We start from the raw sequence: 22,295 nt of genomic DNA, 5'->3' as shown, positions 1-22,295 counted from the left end.
CATATAACATATTTATAGATCTGGAAAATACTTCTTAAACATAAAAGCAAAACCTTAATGCTTATATATGGCGGTCAAAATTAGAGAGTTAACTCTGGAGATTAATTTAAATTAATCAAAACGTAAAAAAAATAACTCAGTTAACTCAGTTTTGTGTACTTCCTGTTTTGAACTATACCTGCAGCCAAACTCTGCCACTGGCACGAAGATGGACAAGCACAGAATATATGGATGTTTTACTTTACATTTTACCTGATGTTTGTTGGATGAATCTCAAGCAATTTGTGCACTTTACAAAGCCAAACTAAAATAGCATATTAGTTGCACGTCTTTGGCGTATCATCAAATCAAATCCTGTGCTGGTGCGACCAACAGAAAAATTTGCTCGCACTAAACAGTGCAAAAGTTAATATAGAGCCCTGTCAGTGGCTTTTTAAGCACTGAAGAAACTTACCGGTACTTTGATATGCCTAGACCTGAATGAACCCATTTGCTGTCTGAATAAAAAAAAAATAAGAATTGGATGATTTTCTTTGATACCATTGTTTTCATTCCTTCCACAAGGCATTGGACTATTCCACACTTTTAATCAGCAGGAAAAGATTTATTTATTGCATTATGCTTAAAAAACTGTGATTTGCTTAATAATGTAGAACAACTGCCTAGAGGAATTTTCCTTTCATTAGCAGAATCTGAAAAGTTATTATTCAAACCTGTCTGAGTTCAGTGATCTAAGACAGCAGAAACACATGCAAAAATGTTCTCAGAAAAACTACACTAACATATATTGTGTATGAAAACTAATTTAGAATGCATAATAATTATTCAGAATGTATGGATAATGATTAAATAGAAGAGCTCCAATACGAATGAGGCATGTGTTTCACACGCGATCACAAACATACTTCCTATATTTTTGTATTCATAACAGACTGGAATAACATTACAGATGTAATGTTGACTTTACACTTTTACACAGTATTATCTTCGTTAGTTGCTTGTCGGGCAGGAATTACAACAACAACAAAGAACTGGCGCTGATGTTGTTTGGTTCAGATTGTTTGTTTGTTTGTTTTAAACCTTTATTTAACCAGGTTGGTCCCGTTGAGATTAAAAAACTATTTTTCAAGCGAGACCTGGCCAAGACAAGCAGCAGCAAAAGAACACAACCTTACAGACATACAGTACAGAGTAAGACAAATTAAAAATTCACAAAGCACAACATTTTGGATTAAATGATAAATAAAATTGTTCAAACAGCCAAGAAAACATTGACATTGTATGGAAGCTGTTTTTAAATGGATTAATGGGCTGCACCCTGTGGGACAATCTCTTGGGGTTAAATTGAGAAAAATAATAATTAAATAGCTCCACTTCGGCACTAAAGAAATGCCGGCCCACCAGGCATCTGCCCTTAATGCCAGATGGCCAGTCCAGGCCTGGTGCTTGTGAATTATTATTATTATTGTTGTTGTTGTTGTTGTTGCTCTTATGCTGCACCCACTCACATACTGTGCATTTTCTGGGTGTTTGGGGGAACCCGTGGATGCCCAATTACTCCCTCAACCCCCTCCATAATAACGCCCTCGCTGCTGAGCATTCCTTTAAAATGGTGTTTTTCCCCTCCACGAACCACGTGAAGATCAACACAATGACTGGACTAACATAGCAAATTAGATTATTCATTGAGCACAAATAACCGATGTCCAAACAGTGTTCTGGTCCTGCTTAGTGTTCAGGCGTAAGTTTTGCGTCTTGTGCGCGCAGCGCGCTCCAACTCCAGTCAGTGTCGGTCCGGATCGCATCATCAGCACAGAACTTTCCCTTCTGCCAATTGGATCCGACTACTAAATGAAAACTACACCGGAGAAGCTGGTTCTTCTTACGCGGTCACCATCATGTTGGACAACTGCTCGGATCTTAGCAACCATACGCAGCTGGTGCAGGTTCCCGTGGTCCACAGCTTCCCAGCGCTTGTTTTCGGGATCTTACTGATCATGGTCGTCATCTTCGGCAACGTGCTCGTGTGCCTAAGTGTTTACTCGGAGAAAGCTTTAAAAACTACAACCAACTATTTCATCGTCAGTTTGGCGTTTGCTGACCTGCTGCTGGCGGTTCTGGTTCTGCCACTCTTCGTTTACGCAGAGGTAAAACTCAAGCTCCACCCTACAGTAGCTATAGATACACGCACGCAACAGCTTCACATTGTTGGACTTTCACATAAACGTCGCAAAGATCCGTTTACTTAAGAATGAATGCTATACGATGTATGATGAAAGATAGTCTGCCTGCTCCTTCATGTGAGTTCACAATGATTTGCAAGTATGACTCATATGTGCTAGGTAATCACAACTCTCATTAAGTATTAAAAGTCACTTGTCTGCCTTGCTAAAAGCATGTAGCCTATGACGCAGAGACCACTGGTGAGACCTCTTTAATTGGCTGCAACGGTCATATTGTTATTGTTGTGCACCACACCAGCACTTGGCACATGCTTTTGATATCATACATATAAAAAACAAAACAAACAAACAATGAGTTAAAATCAAAATAGTGCCCATTCATCGTGCTTTCACCAGCAGCAGTGATGCAAGACCGAAGAGGATTATAGAGTTTTTTTCTGGCTGCTTAGATTTTGAGCAGCTAATGAGCGTGTGCTTGTGTTTGTGTGTGTGTGCCTGCGTGTAGTTCCAGGGTGGAGTCTGGTCATTGAATATGTTTATATGTGATGGCCTGATGACCATGGACGTGATGCTGTGCACTGCATCCATCTTCAATCTCTGTGCCATCAGTGTGGACAGGTAAGAATGTGCCCCTCTCAAGAGTCACACTGAAATACATTCATCTGGTACAACTACTTGTCTGATGAGATCCAATACAAGAGCATGAAAAATGTTGCCTCCACAAACATGTTGACATTATGTTTTTTCATCTTCTGGAATACATCCTTCATGCATAATAAACGGGAGTAGACTTTAGTTAATTGTATAAATGTTGAGGACCACCTCTAATGTGGAATGCTAACAATGTAAAAGAGTAAGAGTAAAAACAACAACAAAAAATAATTTTTCTGGCTGTACATTATGGCTTCAGCAACAAAAGGGTGATAATACACACATTGTACAGCAGTTTTTATGATGAGGAGGACTAATGGGTGACATTGTTCAACTCCAGTCTTGTGGGTAATGTGCATTACAGCTCGAGTACCAAATAAAAAACAATTCCTGTTCAATCATAGCATCATAAAATTGTTACTAGCTGAGGATCTTTGTGGTGATGTTGAGGTAGAAGAACAGGAAAATCACACAAAATTATTTATCTTCAAAAGAACAAAAAGTCAAACAAGGGACATGGAGACAAAAATACTAAATTAACAAAAGTCCAACAGTCAAGATTAAAAGGGACATTATGTAAAACGTAGCACCATTTAGTGCTGAACTAATAATTCATTAATTTTAAAAAAACACTAGTGATTTCAATACTATGCAATATATATATATATATTCTATCACATCAACGTACATTTAAAAAAATATATAATCATAGGTTTAGTAATCACTCCCCAAGGATATGTTAACTTTCGAACACAGCTGGCAAATCTCCACCTTTAAGTATTAGGTCAGTCCCACCCTTGTGTTCTTTGAAATTAGCATAATTTAATTGTTAGGGTTCACGTTAGACTTACTAATACTTCATGTCTTTTTATGTCTTTGATTCTTTTTGATAATGGAAGAAGAAAAAAACACGTCTTCATCGTCCATTTATATATTCTTCTGAAAGCAAAGAACAATGATACATGCATTCTTTGGATATTAGTCATTATTTTTAAATTTAGTGCAGTGTTTGGTTAATCATTGAAGTCGCTGGGAGCAAGAGACTAATTAGTCTTTGTTGTCTCAGTTGTTGAAGTTTCTTGTCAGTGCTCTACATGTCATAATTATTATTATTAACCCTTTTTATGCTCATTTCCACATTGGTAGCCTAAAATAAAACACAGAAACAAGGCAACAAATGTTAAGGGTGAAATCATTAGGCAAATTTTCCTTATTGGCGCTTTGGAGAATTTCCAACTGAGTACCTTCCTGCTTTCAAAGATGACAGCTGATGTGAAAGGTCAGCACAGTATGTTCATTACACCACCAGACGCAAACCTTCCAACTTGCATCCATTTTCTGAGCCATGGACAAGCAAGAGACTCTGCCAGCTGATTAAGGTTAGGAGGAGAGTGCGCAGAATAAGGCAAAATACAACACTATAGGTCTCTTGGCTGGCAACCAGTCCAGGATGTTCCCCGTCTCTCGTCCACTGTCAGGAAGCTGGGATAGGTTTCAGCTCATGAGGAAAAGCGCTTGAGAAAATGGAATGACACAAGTCACAAGACACAAAGAAGCCTACTGCTGATATTCACCAATAAAACACCTGGCAAAACATTCCTCTGAAACCCATGGGTGACTTTTGAGTCACCCCAGAAAACCTGAAGTTTTCCTGGAAATTCAACAATATTTTCAATGCCTACTAAATATGTATATATATATGTATATATGTATATATATATATATATATATATATATATATATATATATATATATATATATATATATATATATATATATACAGTATAATCAACAAACAACTGTGTCGCATCTACGAGTATAATTAAACTCAACACTGTAGCAGTTGTAATAACCTCAGGGAATCGAGTGGTAACATTTTGTCGTCTATTCCGTTTTGTCGTCCATTCTGTTACAAAGCTGTCGAAATTTTCAACATCCTCATGGTCTACAAACATATTTCTTAACAATATGTCACTGTTTACACTAATTCAAAGTCCTCCCGCACCATCGTCAATCGCCGTCATTCATTTTATAACTCTCGCAAATCTGCATCAGCCATAAATGCTCGAATAAAATTCCAAGACAGGCTGAGAGACCAAGAATTTGTCAAAACAAAACAAAATCCCGGTGTCTCGACAAAACAGCATAACCGTCGGAATAGCATACCTTGCACTTCTCTGCATGCGCTGTAGGAAACAGGAAACTATAGCTGTATGCTGATCTGACAGATCGCTCTAATGGTCGAAACGCGGTATTGCGCTCCCTGCCAAAATGGGTTAAACCGATCTGAACGGCTGGATCTGATTTTAGCATTTTATGCAAAATCAGTAATCAGTTGTAATATCTTAATTCGCCCAATCAATCAATCACGTCATTGATCAACTCCATGATGTAAAACATTGCATGTTGTATCTAATGTTTATCAGCATTTTTTTGAAGAATATTTTTGTTGCCACACATTTAAATTCATGTCAATTATCACTATTTGTGGGCTGGGCTGAATCTTCTAATCAAATCGATGATCAGTATATATATATTTTTTTATTATTTATGTATTTATTTATTTTTTCCGTCCATCCATCCATTTTCTCTACCTCTTGTCCTCATTAGGGTCACGGGTGAGATGGAGTCTATCCCACCTGACTTTGTACACTCTTTTTACATTTTCTTCCTGTGTTTTGCAGGTTCATTGCAGTTGCAATTCCTCTAAATTATAACCGCAAGCATGTGGATCATCGCCAGCTCATCCTGCTATTAGGCACCTGGCTGCTCGCCCTTGCTGTGGCCTCACCTGTTATCTTTGGAATCAACAACGTACCTAACCGTGACCCCGGCAAGTGCAAACTAGAGGACAATAACTATGTCATTTATTCCTCCATCTGCTCCTTCTTTATTCCATGCCCCATCATGGTCTTGCTGTACTTTGGTCTTTTTCGCGGCCTCCGGCACTGGGAGGTGGCTCGTAAGGTCAAATTGCGCAGCAGCATTGACGCCTGCAGGAAGCTGCAGCATGCGGCCATCGCCACCGCCCTCCCCCCGCTGGCGGGCGCCATCCCTGGGCATTTGCCGATGTGTCTACCTATGATGATGGAAAGGGACTTAGCTCAGTCACGGCTTGACGATATGGATGACTACATGAAGCAAGAGATTCCTTATCCCCGTCAGTACGGAGCGAACTCCATACCCACAGTGACCTACAGCCAAGAACAGCATAGCAAGAAAGGAGCCAAGATCAACAGCAGGGAGAGGAAAGCCATGAGGGTGTTGCCTGTTGTAGTCGGTGAGTTTCTCTATCTTCACTTTTTTTCTCATGCAACTTTCTTTCTTACAGAACTTCTATACAGAATAATAATTTTTAGATCACTGCAAAATGGCCAGTTTATCTTATTTTTCTATTTATGCATCTCATATTGTCGCTGTCCTATTTTTTTTTTAAACATTTTTGCGATGTCTGCACTTAGTTTCACCCCTAAAGGTAAAAATGTAAAATAAATAAATAATAAAATAAGACAAAAATGGACATAAGTGTTTTTCACATGACAACGACGATATTCTTGTTTTATTCTTCTAATACTGACAACATAACAAAATTCAAAATACAAATTTTGTCATGTTTAAATGTGTGTGTTTGGTTTGCGAGTCTGTCGTGGCAAAATCAAAGTTGTTTTAGTGTAGCAACCTTCACATAAATAACTGATCTAAAGACGGCTTTTTTTTTCTTTTGACCTCCTATTTAACCAAAAGCAGATGTGGTGCCCCATTGTTTGACTAGTGGTCATTATTAAGGTAATTCAGGCATTATTTCTCGACGGCTCTAAACATGAAGATTCCATTCTTTAAAGCAATCTGATTTAGGCTACAGCAGTATGATGTGTCGCCATACACTTCTGATTCCTCATGGAGAGCCGCCAGTTCAGTGCCTTCATGAACCACAAGCTGCTGACAGCCGTGGTCTGGTTGACAGCAACAAAATCTCTGCCATTTTTCTGAGTAAAGTTCCAAGGTAAAGATTCTTCAAAAATAATAATAAAAAAAGACTTCAAGCTGTTTAATGCCACTCCCAGTTGAAGTTTACTGTCAAACATATCATAAAACTAGGAGAATTAATAGTCGTGCATTTAAAACAACAACAACAACACAGCTTAGCTTTTAGTCCACTAGCTTAATGCTAATGCTGACATGTGGGAAACACAAATATAGGCAACTGATATTTGAAAGAGGCGAGCTGTCTAATAATGTACAGACATCCATGTATATCAGTGGTGCACCCTGGAGAAGTGAGAATACTCCAAAAAAAAAATTTTTTATTTTTTTTTTAAAGCTTCCCCCCCCCCCAAAAAAATGTCCTGCTTTAGAAACAGTGACATATCCTTACTCACAATAATAACATTATCATGACTTGATTAAGACCAATTTTTTGTTATTACCATGGGTTGGGGAATCCCAGAACAGAAAGTAAAAACCCTGGTTGTTTCTCATTATCAATAACACAGAGTACGTTCTTGTGACGCAACGAGTCGGGTCTTAGTAAGCCCCGTCTCAAGAACGTACTTCCCAAGCACGCATACCTCGCTGGCGGATTTCCGTAATTCATCGCACTTTTATCACGTGACTAGCTTTCAATGAATTTGTACTCCTATGCTGATGTTTCAGAATGTGTTTGAACAACATACATCAGTTAAAAACCTTACGTACGTCCTTGTGATTTCGTGAGCTGTCATCAGTGGTGCCCCAAGTACTGTTCCAATAGGAAGTATACATAAGCCAAGACCACACAGAATTCCCGGATGTCGTTCTTTTTTGCTAGCTTAAACCAAGGATCCATCGGTTGTTGCTTGGTGAAGGCTTGGCTGGGAAAATATCCCAAGATGCATTTCGTACTTCAAGGCACGAATGGCAGCGGAGGAGCATCACGTTTGATCTTCTTCTTTCTTCTTCTTCTTCTTTCATTTCCGGCAGACTAGGCATGGCATGTGCATTGCTGCCCTCCATGTTTGTAAGTACAGTATTTCTCCCCTTTTATGAGCGTAAATAAAAATATTTAGCATGTAAAGTACAACTTTATTAAATCTAGTCCTTTTTTACACAACTTAGTTAAGCAACTGCAATTTACAAAATTATATATAAATATGTTAATATATATTAAATATGATTTACTTTCAAGATAATTTTTATAGATGTACCACAATTTCAGGAGAATCAGAACAAAACCTGCAACTCACATCCGTGTCTTTCCAGAACTTTCACCCCCCCCCCCCATATAATTTTAAATTTAATTAATCCTATGTATAATTTCAATTGATACTTTGATATATTACTCATAACACACAGTTACGCTAATGCGTCAGAACTAGGAAGCTCACAGTCAGAATAACAACTGGGTACTCCGTCTGTTCTTTGCTCTACCCTTGTGGCTTTTTGCGTACTTGCAATTGGAACAGTACTTGGGCCGCTACTGATGACGTTTCACGAGATCACAAAGACGTAAGTACGGACAAGAATGCGTATTGAGAAACGGCCCCTGTTTCCACAGATTGGCTTTAGTCACAGGTGCTTCTACTCAACTGGCAGATTAACAAGCTTGTCTCCGCCTACTGAGTAGAACAACCATGAGATGATTGTGTAAAGTAAAAAAAAAAAAATAGTACTATTAGACCAATTTCCTGCTGACCACAATCACATCATATACATTCATAATTTCACAAGAAATACTCAGATGAGTAATGCAATTTGTACACGGAATCTTCCTGGATGTCATTATTTTACACACAACCTAAAGTTACGATTTGTTTAAAAAAATAAAAATAAAATAATAATAATAATAATCATTAACCAACACAAAACTGTTAAATACGCCACAAATTCATCCATCCATCATCTACTGCTTATCCTGGGTCGGGTCGCTGGGGCAGCAGCTTTAGCAGGGAAGCACAGACTTCCCTCTCCCCAGCCACTTCAACCAGCTCCTCCGACGGGATCCCAAGGCGTTCCCAGGCCAGCCGAGAGACATAGTCTCTCTAGCGTGTCCTGGGTCGTCCCCGGGGCCTCCCGCCGGTGGGACATGCCCGGAACACCTCTCCAGGGAGGCGTCCAGGAGGCATCCAAACCAGATGCCCGAGCCACCTCAACTGGTTCCTCTCAATGCGGAAGAGTAGCGGCTCGACACTGAGTCCCTCCTGGATGACCGAGCTTCTCACCCTATCTCTAAGGGAGAGCCCGGACACCCTGCGGAGAAAACTCATTTCGGCCGCTTGTATCCGGGATCTTGTTCTTTCGGTAACGACCCACAGCTCGTGACCATAGGTGAGGGCAGGAACATAGATCGACCGGTAAATCGAGAGCTTTGCCTTTTGGCTCAGCTCCTTCTTTACCACAACAGACCGATACAGAGTTCGCATCACTGCAGACGCTGCACCGATCCGCCTGTCGATCTCCTGCTCCAACCTACCCTCACTCGTGAACAAGACCCCAAGATACTTGAATTCCTCCACTTGGGGCAGGATCTCATCCCCGACCTGGAGAGGGCACTCCACCCTTTTCCGACTGAGGCAAATTCAATTACTGGTAACATAAAAACTTATCACACGGATTAACGTCTTTATAACTTCATTAACTGCGCCACACAATGCATTCAGGGAACAATATATATGCAAAACAGGTAGATTTTATACGTCTGGAACTCATACAAGCAAAGTGTTGCCGCGTTCCATTTGCATTTGTGTTATTTTTTGGAATATAATTACAGTTGAGCTTCATAATTTAGGGTTGGCCCACAAATAACGATTATCTATGTATAATTGATGGCAATTGTTTTTAAGTTATATACCATTATTTTACAGATCCGGCCCACTTGGTAATATATTTTTCTCCATGCGGCCACTGAGCTAATTTGAGTTTGACAACCCTGCTGTAGACCGAATCTTAAAATATGTGTCCCCATTCTTGCATTTAACTTAAAAATCAACTACCAGCCTAGCCACTATGAAACTAAACCCGATTATGTAGGTTAGTGTTTAACGGTGAAAAAATGTCTGTTTATGTGCGTAAAGCGCTTCCATTGAGCTAAAACTCCGGGCCAACGACATAGCTCAGGACACTATATGAAGGATTATTTTCCTTGGCATGTCCTTCCCTACTCTTTCTCCGATTGCCTCATTAGCCCTCATGCCTAAAGTTAGACAATCTAAACAGGGGGGCAATTAGAGGCAGAGGAGACTGGGCCATGGCTTCAACAGCCCTAAATAGAAAAAAATGTGTTATCTGGCACACAAGTATTTCTGAACGGTGCACATTAGGGGGGATTTAGAAATGGGTATACACAATCCTGACTGAAAGAGAAGTGGGTATACGCTGTATACCCGCGTATACCCTAGACTACACCAATCATGCACAGTACATCTGTCTGGCTGTCTTATATTGCCTCCAGATGGCCAAGGTGTGTAAGCAGCACAATGGCTATTCAATTGATCCAAAGTGTAAAAATAAACTGCTTAATGAGTTTTAATTATATTTCATTATGTCATTATTATATGTTTTTTTTTATTATAAAGTATAACATAATAGAGTGCTACTTTCCTAAAAAAAATACTTTTTGTGTGTGTGTGTGTGTGTGTGTGTGTTGGGAGGGGGGGGTGGCTGGAACGATTTAATGGTATTTCCATTTATTTCATTAGGGAAAGTTGATTTGAGATGCAAGTGCTTCGAGTCATGAATGTGGCCCGCGGAATGAATTAAACTCGTATCTCAGGGCATCAAAACATCTTGGAACAAATATTCAAATTTAGGTTCCAAATGTAGGCTATTGCTTATGATGGTGTTTAGGCAGGAGAGAAGGTCTTGCTGGTCCTGAACACAAAACAAAACTGTAAAGGTTGTATTTGCTCCTCACGATTCTTTTTTACATTAATATGTTGATTAGATTATTACCAATGAGAGTCCTTTATTTTTATTCCCTCAAATTAGATTTAGAATGACAGAATCGCAAATCATGTGAGTGTGAGTGGTTGTTTGTCTGTAAGTGTCCTGTAATTGGCCTCCAACAAGTCCAGAATACTCCCAGCCGCTTGCCCAAAGTCAGCTGGCATAGGCTCTGGTTACCCGTGACCCTAATGAGGACAAGCGTGATGCACACTATAACCACAACCAGTTACTGTACAAGTATTTCCATTATTTCTACTTGAAACCCTAACACTAAACCTTACAATAAACTGCTAACCCTACTTTGAAACTCAACTTGGAAACCCTACTTTTAAACCCTGACCTAACTTTGAAACCCTAACCCTACTTCAAAAACGTATTTTGAAACCCTGACCCAACTTTGAAACCCAAACACTACTCTCTACTCTACTCTACTCTACTCTACTCTACTCTACTCTACTCTACTCACACATTGTGACAATATTTGTTTAACTTTGCAACAGAAACAAAAATTATTGTTGCAGATTTTTTTATGTAATTTTGTTTGTCTTTAATTGTATTGTGTTAATGTGCCCAAAAAAACAATTGGCCGATTTATCGCCAATTTTAAAAGACCTAATATTGGCGAATGAAATTGGCCGGCCAATCAATTGCTCTAATGCTCACTCATTTACAGTTCAGTGACAGACAGATTGTCTTTTGTACTCTAAAACTAACACTGCTCATCACCTCATTCCCACTATGAAACATGATGGTGGTCACATCATGCTGTAGGGATGCTTTTCTTCGGCAGCAACAGAGAAGCTGCATGGCAGAGTTGATGGGAACCCTGTTGAAAGTTGCAAAAGAGACTGGGAAGGTGATCCATCTTCAAGACATTGACTCTAAACACACGGGTTTTGTTGATGTGTTAGAATGGCCCAGTGGGGGGACTGAATATTAATGTGACCTGCTCCGGCATGTTGGCAGGATTAGTTTAGAGTAAATCACAAAAATAGATTGTTTAGACAAAATGTTGATTTTAAGATTTTTCCACAATTAGCCTCCTTGAGGTCTCTTTTTTCATTTCCCAGCAGCACAAAGGTAAAAATGTATTAGACGTGGATGAAAATAAGCAATTATTAGACAGTATAGTATGCATCGTAACTAGGGAGTGTTTTTAGCCGAGCTGCTAGCTAGCGCCGTGTCTTGGTTGCAATAAAAAACGTATTTCCTCGCCTCAAACGGCATCCACAAATTATTTATATAAATGGACATAGCAACCAAAAAAGTCAAAGTATGTGACCATTCAGCACGAAAGTGAACAGAATGACGCATGTCATAATAATAGCATCCTACCTTGTGGCAAAAGCGAATGTCCTCATCGGTCCAGATACCGTGGTTTGTAATCCAAACAGAAATAATCAATTCCAGGATCTCTTTCTTAATGAATTGATATCTACTTTTAATTTAAATAACGTCATTCACACACTAGTTGAGGTTAATATCATCTGTTGAGAGGTCAAGCTTCCAAAACTTTTAAAGGGTTCAAATCTTGGATGATGGCCTTACCTGTTATTGCAGTTGATTTTCCAGTGATATTTTAACAGTTCCTGAAAAATTGGGGTCAATATATTTTCTCTAAGTAACTGGTTGCTATGGACATTTGAAAGATGCAAGGACCAAAACTTTTAATCCATCCATCCATCCATCCATCCATCCATCATCTACCACTTATCCGGAGTCGGGTCGCGGGAGCACTTCAACCAGCTCCTCCGACGGGATCCCAAGGTGTTCCCAGGCCACCTAAGACACATAGTCTCTCCAGCGTGCCCTGGGTCGTCCTCGGGGACTCTTGCTGGTGGGACATTCCCGGAACACCTCTTCAGGAGGCGTCCGAACCAGATGCCCAAGCCACCTCAACTGGTTCCTCTCAACGCGGAGAAGTAGCGGCTCGACATTGAGTCCCACCCGGATGACCGAGCTTCTCACCCTATGTCTAAGGGAGAGCCCGGACACCCTGCGGAGGAAACTCATTTTGGCAGCTTGTATCCGGGATCTTGTTCTTTTGGTCACGACCCACAATTCGTGACCATAGGTGAGGGTAGGAATGTAGATTGACCGGTAAATCGAGAGCTTTGCCTTTCGACTCAGCTCCATCACCACAACGGACCAAGAGGCATCCGAACCAGTTCATTCTTCACCGCAACGGACCGATACAGAGTCCGCATCACTGCAGATGCTGCACTGATCTGTCGTTTCCCGTTACAAACTACCCTCACTCGTGAACAAGACCCCAAGATACTTGAACTCCTCCACTTGGGGCAGGATCTCATCCCCGACCCGGAGAGGGCACTCCACCCTTTTCTGACTGAGGACCATGGTCTCGGATTTGGAGGTGCTGATTTTCATCCCAACCGCTTCACACTCTGCTGCAAACCGCTCCAGTGAGAGTTGAAGATCATGGCTTGAAGAAGCCAACAGTACCACATCATCTGCAAAAAGCACAGATGCAATGTTGAGGCCACCAAACCGGACGCCTCAGCTGCGCCTAGAAATTCTGTCCATAAAAGTTATGAACAAAATCGGTGACAAAGGGCGGAGTCCAACCCTCACTGGAAACAAATTTGACTTATTGCCTGCAATGCGGACCAAACTCTGACATAGGTCGTACAGGGACTGAACAGCCCGTATCAGGGGGCTGGTGTCCAGCGGGTTCGAGGATTGCCGCCACGACAGGCACCAACCACCTTACGGCCACAGCTCCGATCAGCCGCCTCAACAATGGAGGTTGGTCCACTTGGACTCAATGTCGCCTGCCTCCCCCGGGACAAGGGAGACGCTCTGCCGGAGGTGGGTGTTGAAACTCTTTCTTTTTCTGGGATTCTGACAGACGTTCCCAGCAGACCCTCACAATATGTTTGGGTCTGCCAAGTTGGACCAGCATCTTACCCATCTTGCCATTGGAGCCAACACACCACCAGGTGCTGATCAATTGACAGCTCCGCCCCTCTCTTCACCCGAGTATCCAACACATGCCGCAAACCCGATGACACGACTACAAAGTCGATCATCGAATTGCGGCGTAGGGTGTCCTGGTGTCAGTAGCCGTGGGTCGGACCGTTAAGGTCCCCGCCTTTGGCTGCTGCCCATCTCACTGCGCACTCGACCCCTTTAGCTCCTCCCACAGGTGGTGAGCCCATGGGAAGGGGGACCGACGTTGCCTTTTCGGGCTGTGCCCGGCCGGGCCCCATGGGTGTAGGCCCGGCCACCAGACGCTTGCCTTCAAGCCCCGCCTCCAGGCCTGGCTCCAGAGGGGGGCCCCGGTGACCCGCGTCCGGACAAGAGAAACCGCAATCCAAAATTGACGTTCATCATAGGGGTCTTTTTTTGAGCCATGCTTTGTCTGGTCCCTCACCTAGGACCTGTTTGCCATGGATGACCCTACCAGGGGCATGAAGCCCCAGACAACAAAGCTCCAAGGCTCATTGGGACACGGAAACCCCTCCACCACGATAAAGTGATGACTCACGGAGGAGAACTTTAAACCTGTTTTTCTCTAAACTAGGGATTTCAACCTGCCAACATTACAATTGCTGTAGCTTTGTCAGTTTTTGAGGTACGTCAATGTATTATATATCATTTCAAAGGGAATTAAGTGCAGAATTCGAATATAAGAACATCAACAAAAAATCTGTAATTACCCCGGTTCGTAAAAAACAATGTCCTGTGGTCAATAATGACTTCAGGCCTGTGGCTCTAACTTCCATTGTTATGAAGTGTTTCGAGAGGCTGATGGTGACTCGGCTCAGGGGGGAGGTGGATGCACACTTAGACTCCCTTCAGTTTGCCTACAAGCGGGGTCGCGGCACTGACGATGCTATCAACAGCATCACACATCTGGTCAGCGTTCAACACAATGCAGCCGCACCTGCTTTTGGGTAAACTGAAGTAGATGAATGTGAACCCGTACATCTCGAGGTGGTATCACTCCTTCCTGACACAGCGCACACAGCAAGTCAGGGTCAACAGCTCCCTCTCGGAACCCAGATTGATAAGCGCAGGCGCCCCACAGGGCTGCGTCAGCTCCCCGGTCCTCTTCACGCTGTACACAAATGATTGTGTAACATCACACCCAGAGAACTTTATCATTAAGTTCTCTGATGACACAGCTATCGTCAGCTTGCTGCAGGCCGGCGGTAGCCCACTGGACTATTTCTCAGAAATAGAGAAATTTGTCCAGTGGTGTGACCAGAATCCTCTTGTGCTCAATGTGGGGAAGACAGAGGAGGTGATATTTGATCCAAAAACTGTTGGTGACCACAGGCCAGTCGTCATTAAAAGCAACCACATCAGCCAGGTGGGTTCATACAGGTATCTGGGGGTCCACATCAACAACACACTCAGCTGGAGGGTACATGTTGGAAGTCTCTGCTCCAAACTCCAACAGCGTCTTTACTTCCTACGCAGACTGAGGGTCTATGGAGTGGAGCAGAGGATCATGCTGTTGTTCTACCGGGCTGCATTGGAAAGTATCATCAGATACGGCATTGCGGCCTGGTACGGCAACCTGACTGTGCAGTCAAGGTCACAGATCTGGTGCGGATTGCCATGAAGATCATGGGGGTCAGGAATCATCCTTCCCTACACATGCTTTATGAGCGGTCCGTCACCGAACTGGCACAGAAAATTGTTAATGACCCGACTCACATTCTGCATCATGAGTACCAGCTACTGCCTTCCGGCAGGAGATTCAGGGCCCCCAGAACCAGGCTGGACTGCTACAAGAACTCATTCCTGCCGACATCCATCAAACTGCTTAACAACCGACATTAACACAGTGCAATAATATATATATATATATATATATATATATATATATATATATATATATATATATATATATATATATATATATATATATGGTGCAATGTTGTGTACATACCCATGTGTGTGTATATATATATATAGAAGTGTGTATATGTGTGTGTGTATATGGGTGTGTGCAATGTACTTCTCTACACATGTATACTCCTGTGAAGACTTCTGGGAAGTCTTCTACTTATTGCTGCACTTCTTATTTATTTAATTTTAATTTCATCTCTTTCTATTCTGTTGTTTTCTCTTACTGTAAACTACAGCTGGACGGAGTCCAGGAAAAAGTTCCCCACGGGGAAAATAAAAGTATATCGTATCGTATCTCTTTTTTTTTTTTTAACTTTACACATGAGCTGGTCACAGAATTATCATCCCTTGCACTGAACAAACACAGCTTTATCAGTGGATCTCAAGTGTTTCAAACATTGATCCCTCAGGCATAATCACTTTGAAATTACTGTATAGCAAAATGTTATTCCTCTGACTGTGAACAAAAAGTCTACAAAAAAGCAAAACAGAATGATTCATTTAATGATGACATCTTGCACAACTTGCATGTTATGCATTTTGTTCACAATTAAATACTGTGTAAAACAATTCCTTTGTCTCGTAACATGTCTAGGTCATGCTTTTGTCAGAATTCCCCGATGATAAAGAATTATAGGCATTTTTTTCTTTTTTCTTTTTTTTCAGTATATTTCTTGCCTTGCGTGGCAGCTTGTGTTCATGGCGAACGGTCGCTTGTGAGCTTAGACTATGTAAAATGAGCAAACACCCAAGATAATGAAAGCTTTGTTGGATACAGTTTCAGAAGTAGGCAGATAACATAAGATTTCATCTCATACATGAGGTGTGGGCAGATACCCAACTACTGCATTTATATACAGTACAAACCACAAGTCAATTTTCCATAGTATGACATAGGATGACCCTGACTTCTCCCATATATATAAAAGCAATATAAAATAAATATTACCTCCTAGTATTATGAATTGCAAGTCTAGAGAGCACATTGTTAGCTAATGCTAATTTGGGTATCCAACAAAACTCAATACAGCTCTGGTTATCTTTTGATGGACACATTTATTTGGATTAAAAACCTAATCGGAATAAAAATGCTTCAAATACACACCCCGTTCGGAATATTCTGACCCGATCAAGGCCATCCCAATCAAGCTTTTATTCCTAGGGAGAGGGGTGGTATATGTTGATTGATAATCCGATCAATGCACATGAGGCAGCGTCCAATATAATATAGTGTTGACGTAAATGCATCATGATGTCGTCATTTCCCCCCATTAAAATAGCGGCGTCTTGACAAGAGTTTGTCTGTGAGGGAAAAACTTGTTTTAAAGTACTTGGAACTTGTTTTGTTTTTTTTTATCAAAAATTTGCTTCTAGAAAAGTATTAAAACTTTTATTTTAACTTTACTTTTATGACGAATGGACTCATCTTGATAAATCACGTGATCGATGTGAGCACTTTTCACGGCTGCCGCGGGGCTCTTCTGATTACATGTCAAAGGCAAATTGGAATGGATCACGTCACATGTGAACAGGTGACCACAGATCTTGGAATGACAAAAAAGTTTCCATGTAAACATGGCCACCGTTATTCTATTTTTTATTCATCTGTTTCCACTCAAGTGTTGTTAATGTACAAACGGGAACAAACGGATGTAATTCCACTGACATTTGTCAATATAGTCTGGCAAGATGTGAAATATGAGGCATTATATTTTGTGCCATTATTTGTTAAGGGTGAATGAAGTCTCTAGTATTCATGTAGTTCTGTGAGACACAATTGCTCATCAGACGAGTCTATGATAAATGATTATTAATAATACTGCTTTCATATATTCATGCAGGCTGCTTCCTCTTCTGCTGGACACCATTTTTTGTGGTCCATACTACTCAAGCTGTGTGCTTGAGGTGTGAGATCCCTCCCGGACTAACAAGCACAGTGACCTGGCTGGGCTATGTCAACAGCGCCCTTAATCCCATAATCTACACCATCTTCAACACAGAGTTTAAGAAATTTTTCAAGAAATGCTTCAGAAACTGTTGCTATACATGCTTTGTCTGATTAACACTATGACTGCTTGTATTGTAATGTTCCAACAAATGTTCAAGATGTGGGTGGTTGCAATAGATGGACTAATACATTTTGATAGTGCAGTGCTCATAAACTATCTTCATAAAGTTACACATCAATTTGTTGTTCCTCAACATTGTCTAGGGACGTGCAGCCAGAGAAGGCAGGAGAGGCAGAGCCCCACTGTCTGCTCTAATAGTGAGTACACTAAATTATTTTCCATTTTAGTTATCTGGTCTGTGCCTTACATTTATCCAATAATGGCAATGATTTCACCATTAAAATTAATAAAATATTTATATATGAAATGACTCATGTCACTTCCTCATGCTTTCACATTATTTTCTGTCTCAACGGCAAAAATGCAGATATGTACAGCACACAGTTGTACCAATAAGTCTGGAGAAGCACCTACATGTACATTTCATTGCTAATAATATGATTTTTAATTTTCTCCAATATGGCATAGTTCCAAGTGCTGCTCAAAAATTTGTCAGCATCATTTTTGTCAGAACCTGCAGCAACCAAATTAAATTTTAATTAAAACTTTAGGAAAACAATTCTCTCTGAAATGTAAATCTGACCTCTGTGATTCACAATTCACGATACGGAGATCATGTAGTCCAGTGGTCACCAACCTTTTTTTGAGGCTGAGAGCTACTTCTGGGCCATTGTTTAGTGCGAAAGGCTACCAGTTTTAATTTCTGAAGAAATTGCATTTGAAAACTGATAGGCTGAATGAAAAATTGTGTAATGATTTGGAAAGATGTCGAATATTGTGGAATTCAATTGAATGACATGGAATAATATAAAATGACCTGGAATGAGCTGAACATGTTGAAATTGGAATGGTTTGAATCTGTTGAGAAATGTAGAGTTCTAGTAGGAAGTACTAGTACTAGAAACTATACTAGTAGTAGGTACTAGTAGGTGATAGAACTAGGTACTAGCAAGTACCAGGTACAAGTAGGTACTAGTAAGTGCCAGGTACTTTTAGGTAACTGTAGGTACCAGGTACTAGTATGTAATAGAACAGGGGTGTCAAACTCATATTAGCTCAGGAGCCGCATGGAGCAAAATATATTACCAAGTGGGCCGGATCAGTCAAATAATGGTATATAACTTAAAAAAAAATTGTCGTCAATTATACGCAGATTTACGCTATTTGTGGGCCAGCCCTTAATTATAGCTCAACTATAGTCATATTGTTCCAAAAAATAACACGAATGCAGCAACACTTTGCCCGTATGAGTTTCGGATGTGTTAAATCTACCTATTTTGCATATATATTGTTCCCATTATGCATTGTATGGTACAGTTAATGAAGTTATAAAGACGTTAATCCTTGTCATATGTATTTGTGTTACCAGTAATTGTATTTGTGTCGTATTTAGCACGCTTATGTTTAAAAATATATATATTAAACAAACCATAACTTTAGGTTGTGTGTAACATAATGTCATGCAGGATGTTTCCATGTACAAGTTGCATTGCTCATCTGAGGACTGCTTGTGAAGTCACAAATGTATATGTTATGATTACTGATTAATTGGTCCGACATTACAAATTTCTTTTTACTTTACAAAATTGTCTTGCGGGCTGGATTAAACCCCTTTGCGGGCCTGATCCAGCAAAGAAAGTACTATTACTAGGTACTTAATTATTATTATTATTATTATTTCCGCGGAAATTTTTCTAGTTATTATTATTATCATTAGGGCTGGGAAAAAGAAATTGAGAATTTGGCCACAAAAATTGGTCAACAGAAAAACGTCTGCCTCGAAACAGGGGGCAGGGCGATTACCCGAGTAAATGATGCAGTAATCGATAGCGTAATCCATTTTAAAGAGATTTGTTAGTGACAGCCCGAGTAAAGACACCGATCATGGTAATGATTTCTCATGATAATTGAGAAATAGATAAATACCAATATGCAACACTTTATTTCTATAAATATTTTCCATTGTTTCATTTGTCAAATTTCCTAGAAAATAACAATGCCCCATCTCTGGTGACCTATCTTTAGCTGTGAGCTACTCATGTGGTCTTTGGGGGCTACCATGGTGCCCGTGGTGACCACATTGGTGACTCCTCCTGATATACAGTAGTCTGAATGGCCGGTTACTCCATACAGGAATTCTAGCATAAAACATACTGATAACAGTGTTTTCAATGGGAAAAAAATACATAAGTTGTTAGTAAAAGTGGCAACATACGATGGCTGCCTCCATTCAAACGGTATATAAATCCGTGGTGCAGACTGAGCTGCCATTTTGAACAGCAAGGCCCGGGTGATTTATTTTATTCAGTTGTACTGAGTTAACTGTGTTTGGCTCCAAAAAATTAATCATTCACCAACCCGTCAAATTTTTTATAAAATTATAAATAATTATTAAGAATAACAATTAGATAGATAGATAGATAGATAGATAGATAGATAGATAGATAGATAGATAGATAGATAGATAGATAGATAGATAGATAGATAGATAGATAGATAGATAGATAGATAGATATTAATAATAATTATCAAATTATATAAAGGAAAGTCCAAATGCCTTTTTACTTTAGAGCGATACTTGTCCCATTTAGCCATTTTCAGCAGTTAAACTAAAAAGTTAATATTTTGCCTATAATTAATGTGATAACGTCATTATTTTTCATGTACAATTAATACCTTTAAAAAATACATTTTGCCATTTGCTGTTGACAAAAAAAAGACATAATCACAAGAAAAAGGTAACGACCAATCACGGCTCACCTGTTTTCTAGGTTTGGTCATGTGATGTTAGCAAACTGAGCCATGATTGGTCGTTACCCGTTTCCTGAGCATGCGTGATGTCATCTTCAGTCGACAGCAAGTGGCAAAATGTGTTTTTAAGGTATTAATTGTACATTTAAAAAAATAACGTCTAAATTAAAGTTACCACAATTGTAGACAAAATATTATTTCTTACTGCTGAAAATGGCTAAATGAGTCAAGTATTCCTTTAAAAAAAAAAAGAGACATCAGAAAAAAAGCAACAATAATGAACTTGGCCTTATATTCAAGTTGTTTTTTTTATTATTATTATTTCTTGCTATCACATTGTTGAACAGCGTGGAATTGATTGAAGCATAATTAAAATCTTTAAAAAGACATGTAGTTTCAATGAAGTTCAAAATTAAAATATAGATTTATGTATCTTGCATTTTGTGTTCATAATTTCTAACTCCAGAGAAGTCAGCGCTCCACCAGTCACAAATCTTGCTGCACATCACTGACATTGTCAAATGGTAACATGTTATTTTTTTCCTGTGAAAACTGAAAAACACCATGAGTTAAGACAGTTACAAATGGCAAAAGCTTGTCTTACGGAGCTTTTCTGTGTTCTCTTCTTTGGATGATTACAAAAGGAGACGTCTGCCATGGAAAAAGATGGCTTCAAGCCCAAAACATTCTCAAATGCCAAGATAGCTCTTTAAAACTTTTCTCAAGATTGTGGCTCTGTATAGCATGGCATAAGGACATTGATGTTGGTATACAGTGATCCTCTTGGCGTTGTTATCAGTGCTACGAAAGTGTAGTACTAGAAACAGGATTCATTAAATTATAAGTGGGATTTGAATCAATTTCCCTGGTCAGAGGAGGCCTTTATTGTGGAATTCTGTTCTCTCTTTACGTTTGTCAGTGTCAAGTTATTTCGGTCACCATTTTTTCCATTAATAACATATTAACATCACTGACAGATGATCAGTCCAGATATATTCATCAGGGTCACTCAAAATGTAGCTTTTTGAATACACAAGAAATGGGTAGATCTCAATTTAGGTGAATATCCAATCTGGTTGTAGTTTTCAGTGGTTCAGAACTAAGTGGTGTCCCTAACTACTGCAGTGGAGTCCTCAACATGAGACGGAATTCAAAATATTAGACACAGCTCCCATTATTATACAGTACACTACAGTTAGATACCACCACAAACACAATAATGAATATATTGTGTCAATCAAAACAAGGCATTTGTTCTAATGGCTAAATGATTAACACAGCTCTAGTAATGAATTTAATTCGAGTGTGCAAGTGGTCATCTATGCAAACTGATCACTGATTGAAAAAGCCCTTCAAATTCACGGATTTCCCACAAATCCATGTTTTCCACCCAAACATGCCCCATTCATTCCCAATGGCAAATTAAACATTACACCATTTCATATTGAAATTCAAAAACATTCAGCTCATTAATTCATCTCGGGGGTGATTTCCCCCAACCAAATGGCAATAATAATAATAATAATAATAATAATTCTCTGGACAAGCAGTTCAGATAATAGATGGATGGATGGCTAGTTAATAAATGAAACCTCAATCATGTAAAGTTTTTTTATTTATTGAACTGAATGAAACATTTGAAATTCCACAAATGTCTAACAAAAAAAAATCAAAACAATGAAAAAAGGAATTACTTAAACTCCAAATTGTAACAACAGCAAAACATAAAGGGCTCAATTGTCGTAGACAGGTGCGCACGTGCACTGCCTAAAAGCGATGCATCTCAATTTCCGTGGTGCTGCAAGAGTAGTCTGCACTTTTAGGGGCCATATTGCGGCTA

The 22,295-nt window shown here is 39.9% G+C and overlaps 1 protein-coding gene across 1 annotated transcript; it reads left to right on the top strand.

Moving 5' to 3' along the window:
* The first annotated feature begins 1,673 nt into the window (after nucleotides 1–1,673).
* On the top strand, nucleotides 1,674–17,811 carry drd4b (dopamine receptor D4b). Its single transcript, XM_077563867.1, has 4 exons — nucleotides 1,674–2,147; nucleotides 2,689–2,801; nucleotides 5,519–6,114; nucleotides 17,477–17,811. Exons 1-4 carry the CDS (start codon nucleotides 1,899–1,901, stop codon nucleotides 17,692–17,694), a joined length of 1,176 nt encoding a protein of 391 aa, XP_077419993.1. The 5' UTR covers nucleotides 1,674–1,898; the 3' UTR covers nucleotides 17,695–17,811.
* Nucleotides 17,812–22,295: the final 4,484 nt, after the last annotated feature.

Source organism: Vanacampus margaritifer, chromosome 4, assembly GCF_051991255.1.
Source record: "Vanacampus margaritifer isolate UIUO_Vmar chromosome 4, RoL_Vmar_1.0, whole genome shotgun sequence".
Classification (NCBI taxonomy): domain Eukaryota; kingdom Metazoa; phylum Chordata; class Actinopteri; order Syngnathiformes; family Syngnathidae; genus Vanacampus; species Vanacampus margaritifer.
Note: the sequence above shows the minus strand (reverse complement) of the source record. Positions and strands in the feature narration are given on the sequence as shown.

What these genes read in the sequence shown, in the direction of transcription:
- drd4b (XM_077563867.1), top strand. Translation starts at nt 1,899, where the DNA reads ATGTTGGACAACTGCTCGGATCTTAGCAACCATACGCAGCTGGTGCAG. An exon ending in CACTCTTCGTTTACGCAGAG is followed by an intron (nt 2,148 to 2,688) that starts GTAAAACTCAAG and finishes GCCTGCGTGTAG; the next exon opens with TTCCAGGGTGGAGTCTGGTC. An exon ending in GGTGTTGCCTGTTGTAGTCG is followed by an intron (nt 6,115 to 17,476) that starts GTGAGTTTCTCT and finishes ATATTCATGCAG; the next exon opens with GCTGCTTCCTCTTCTGCTGG.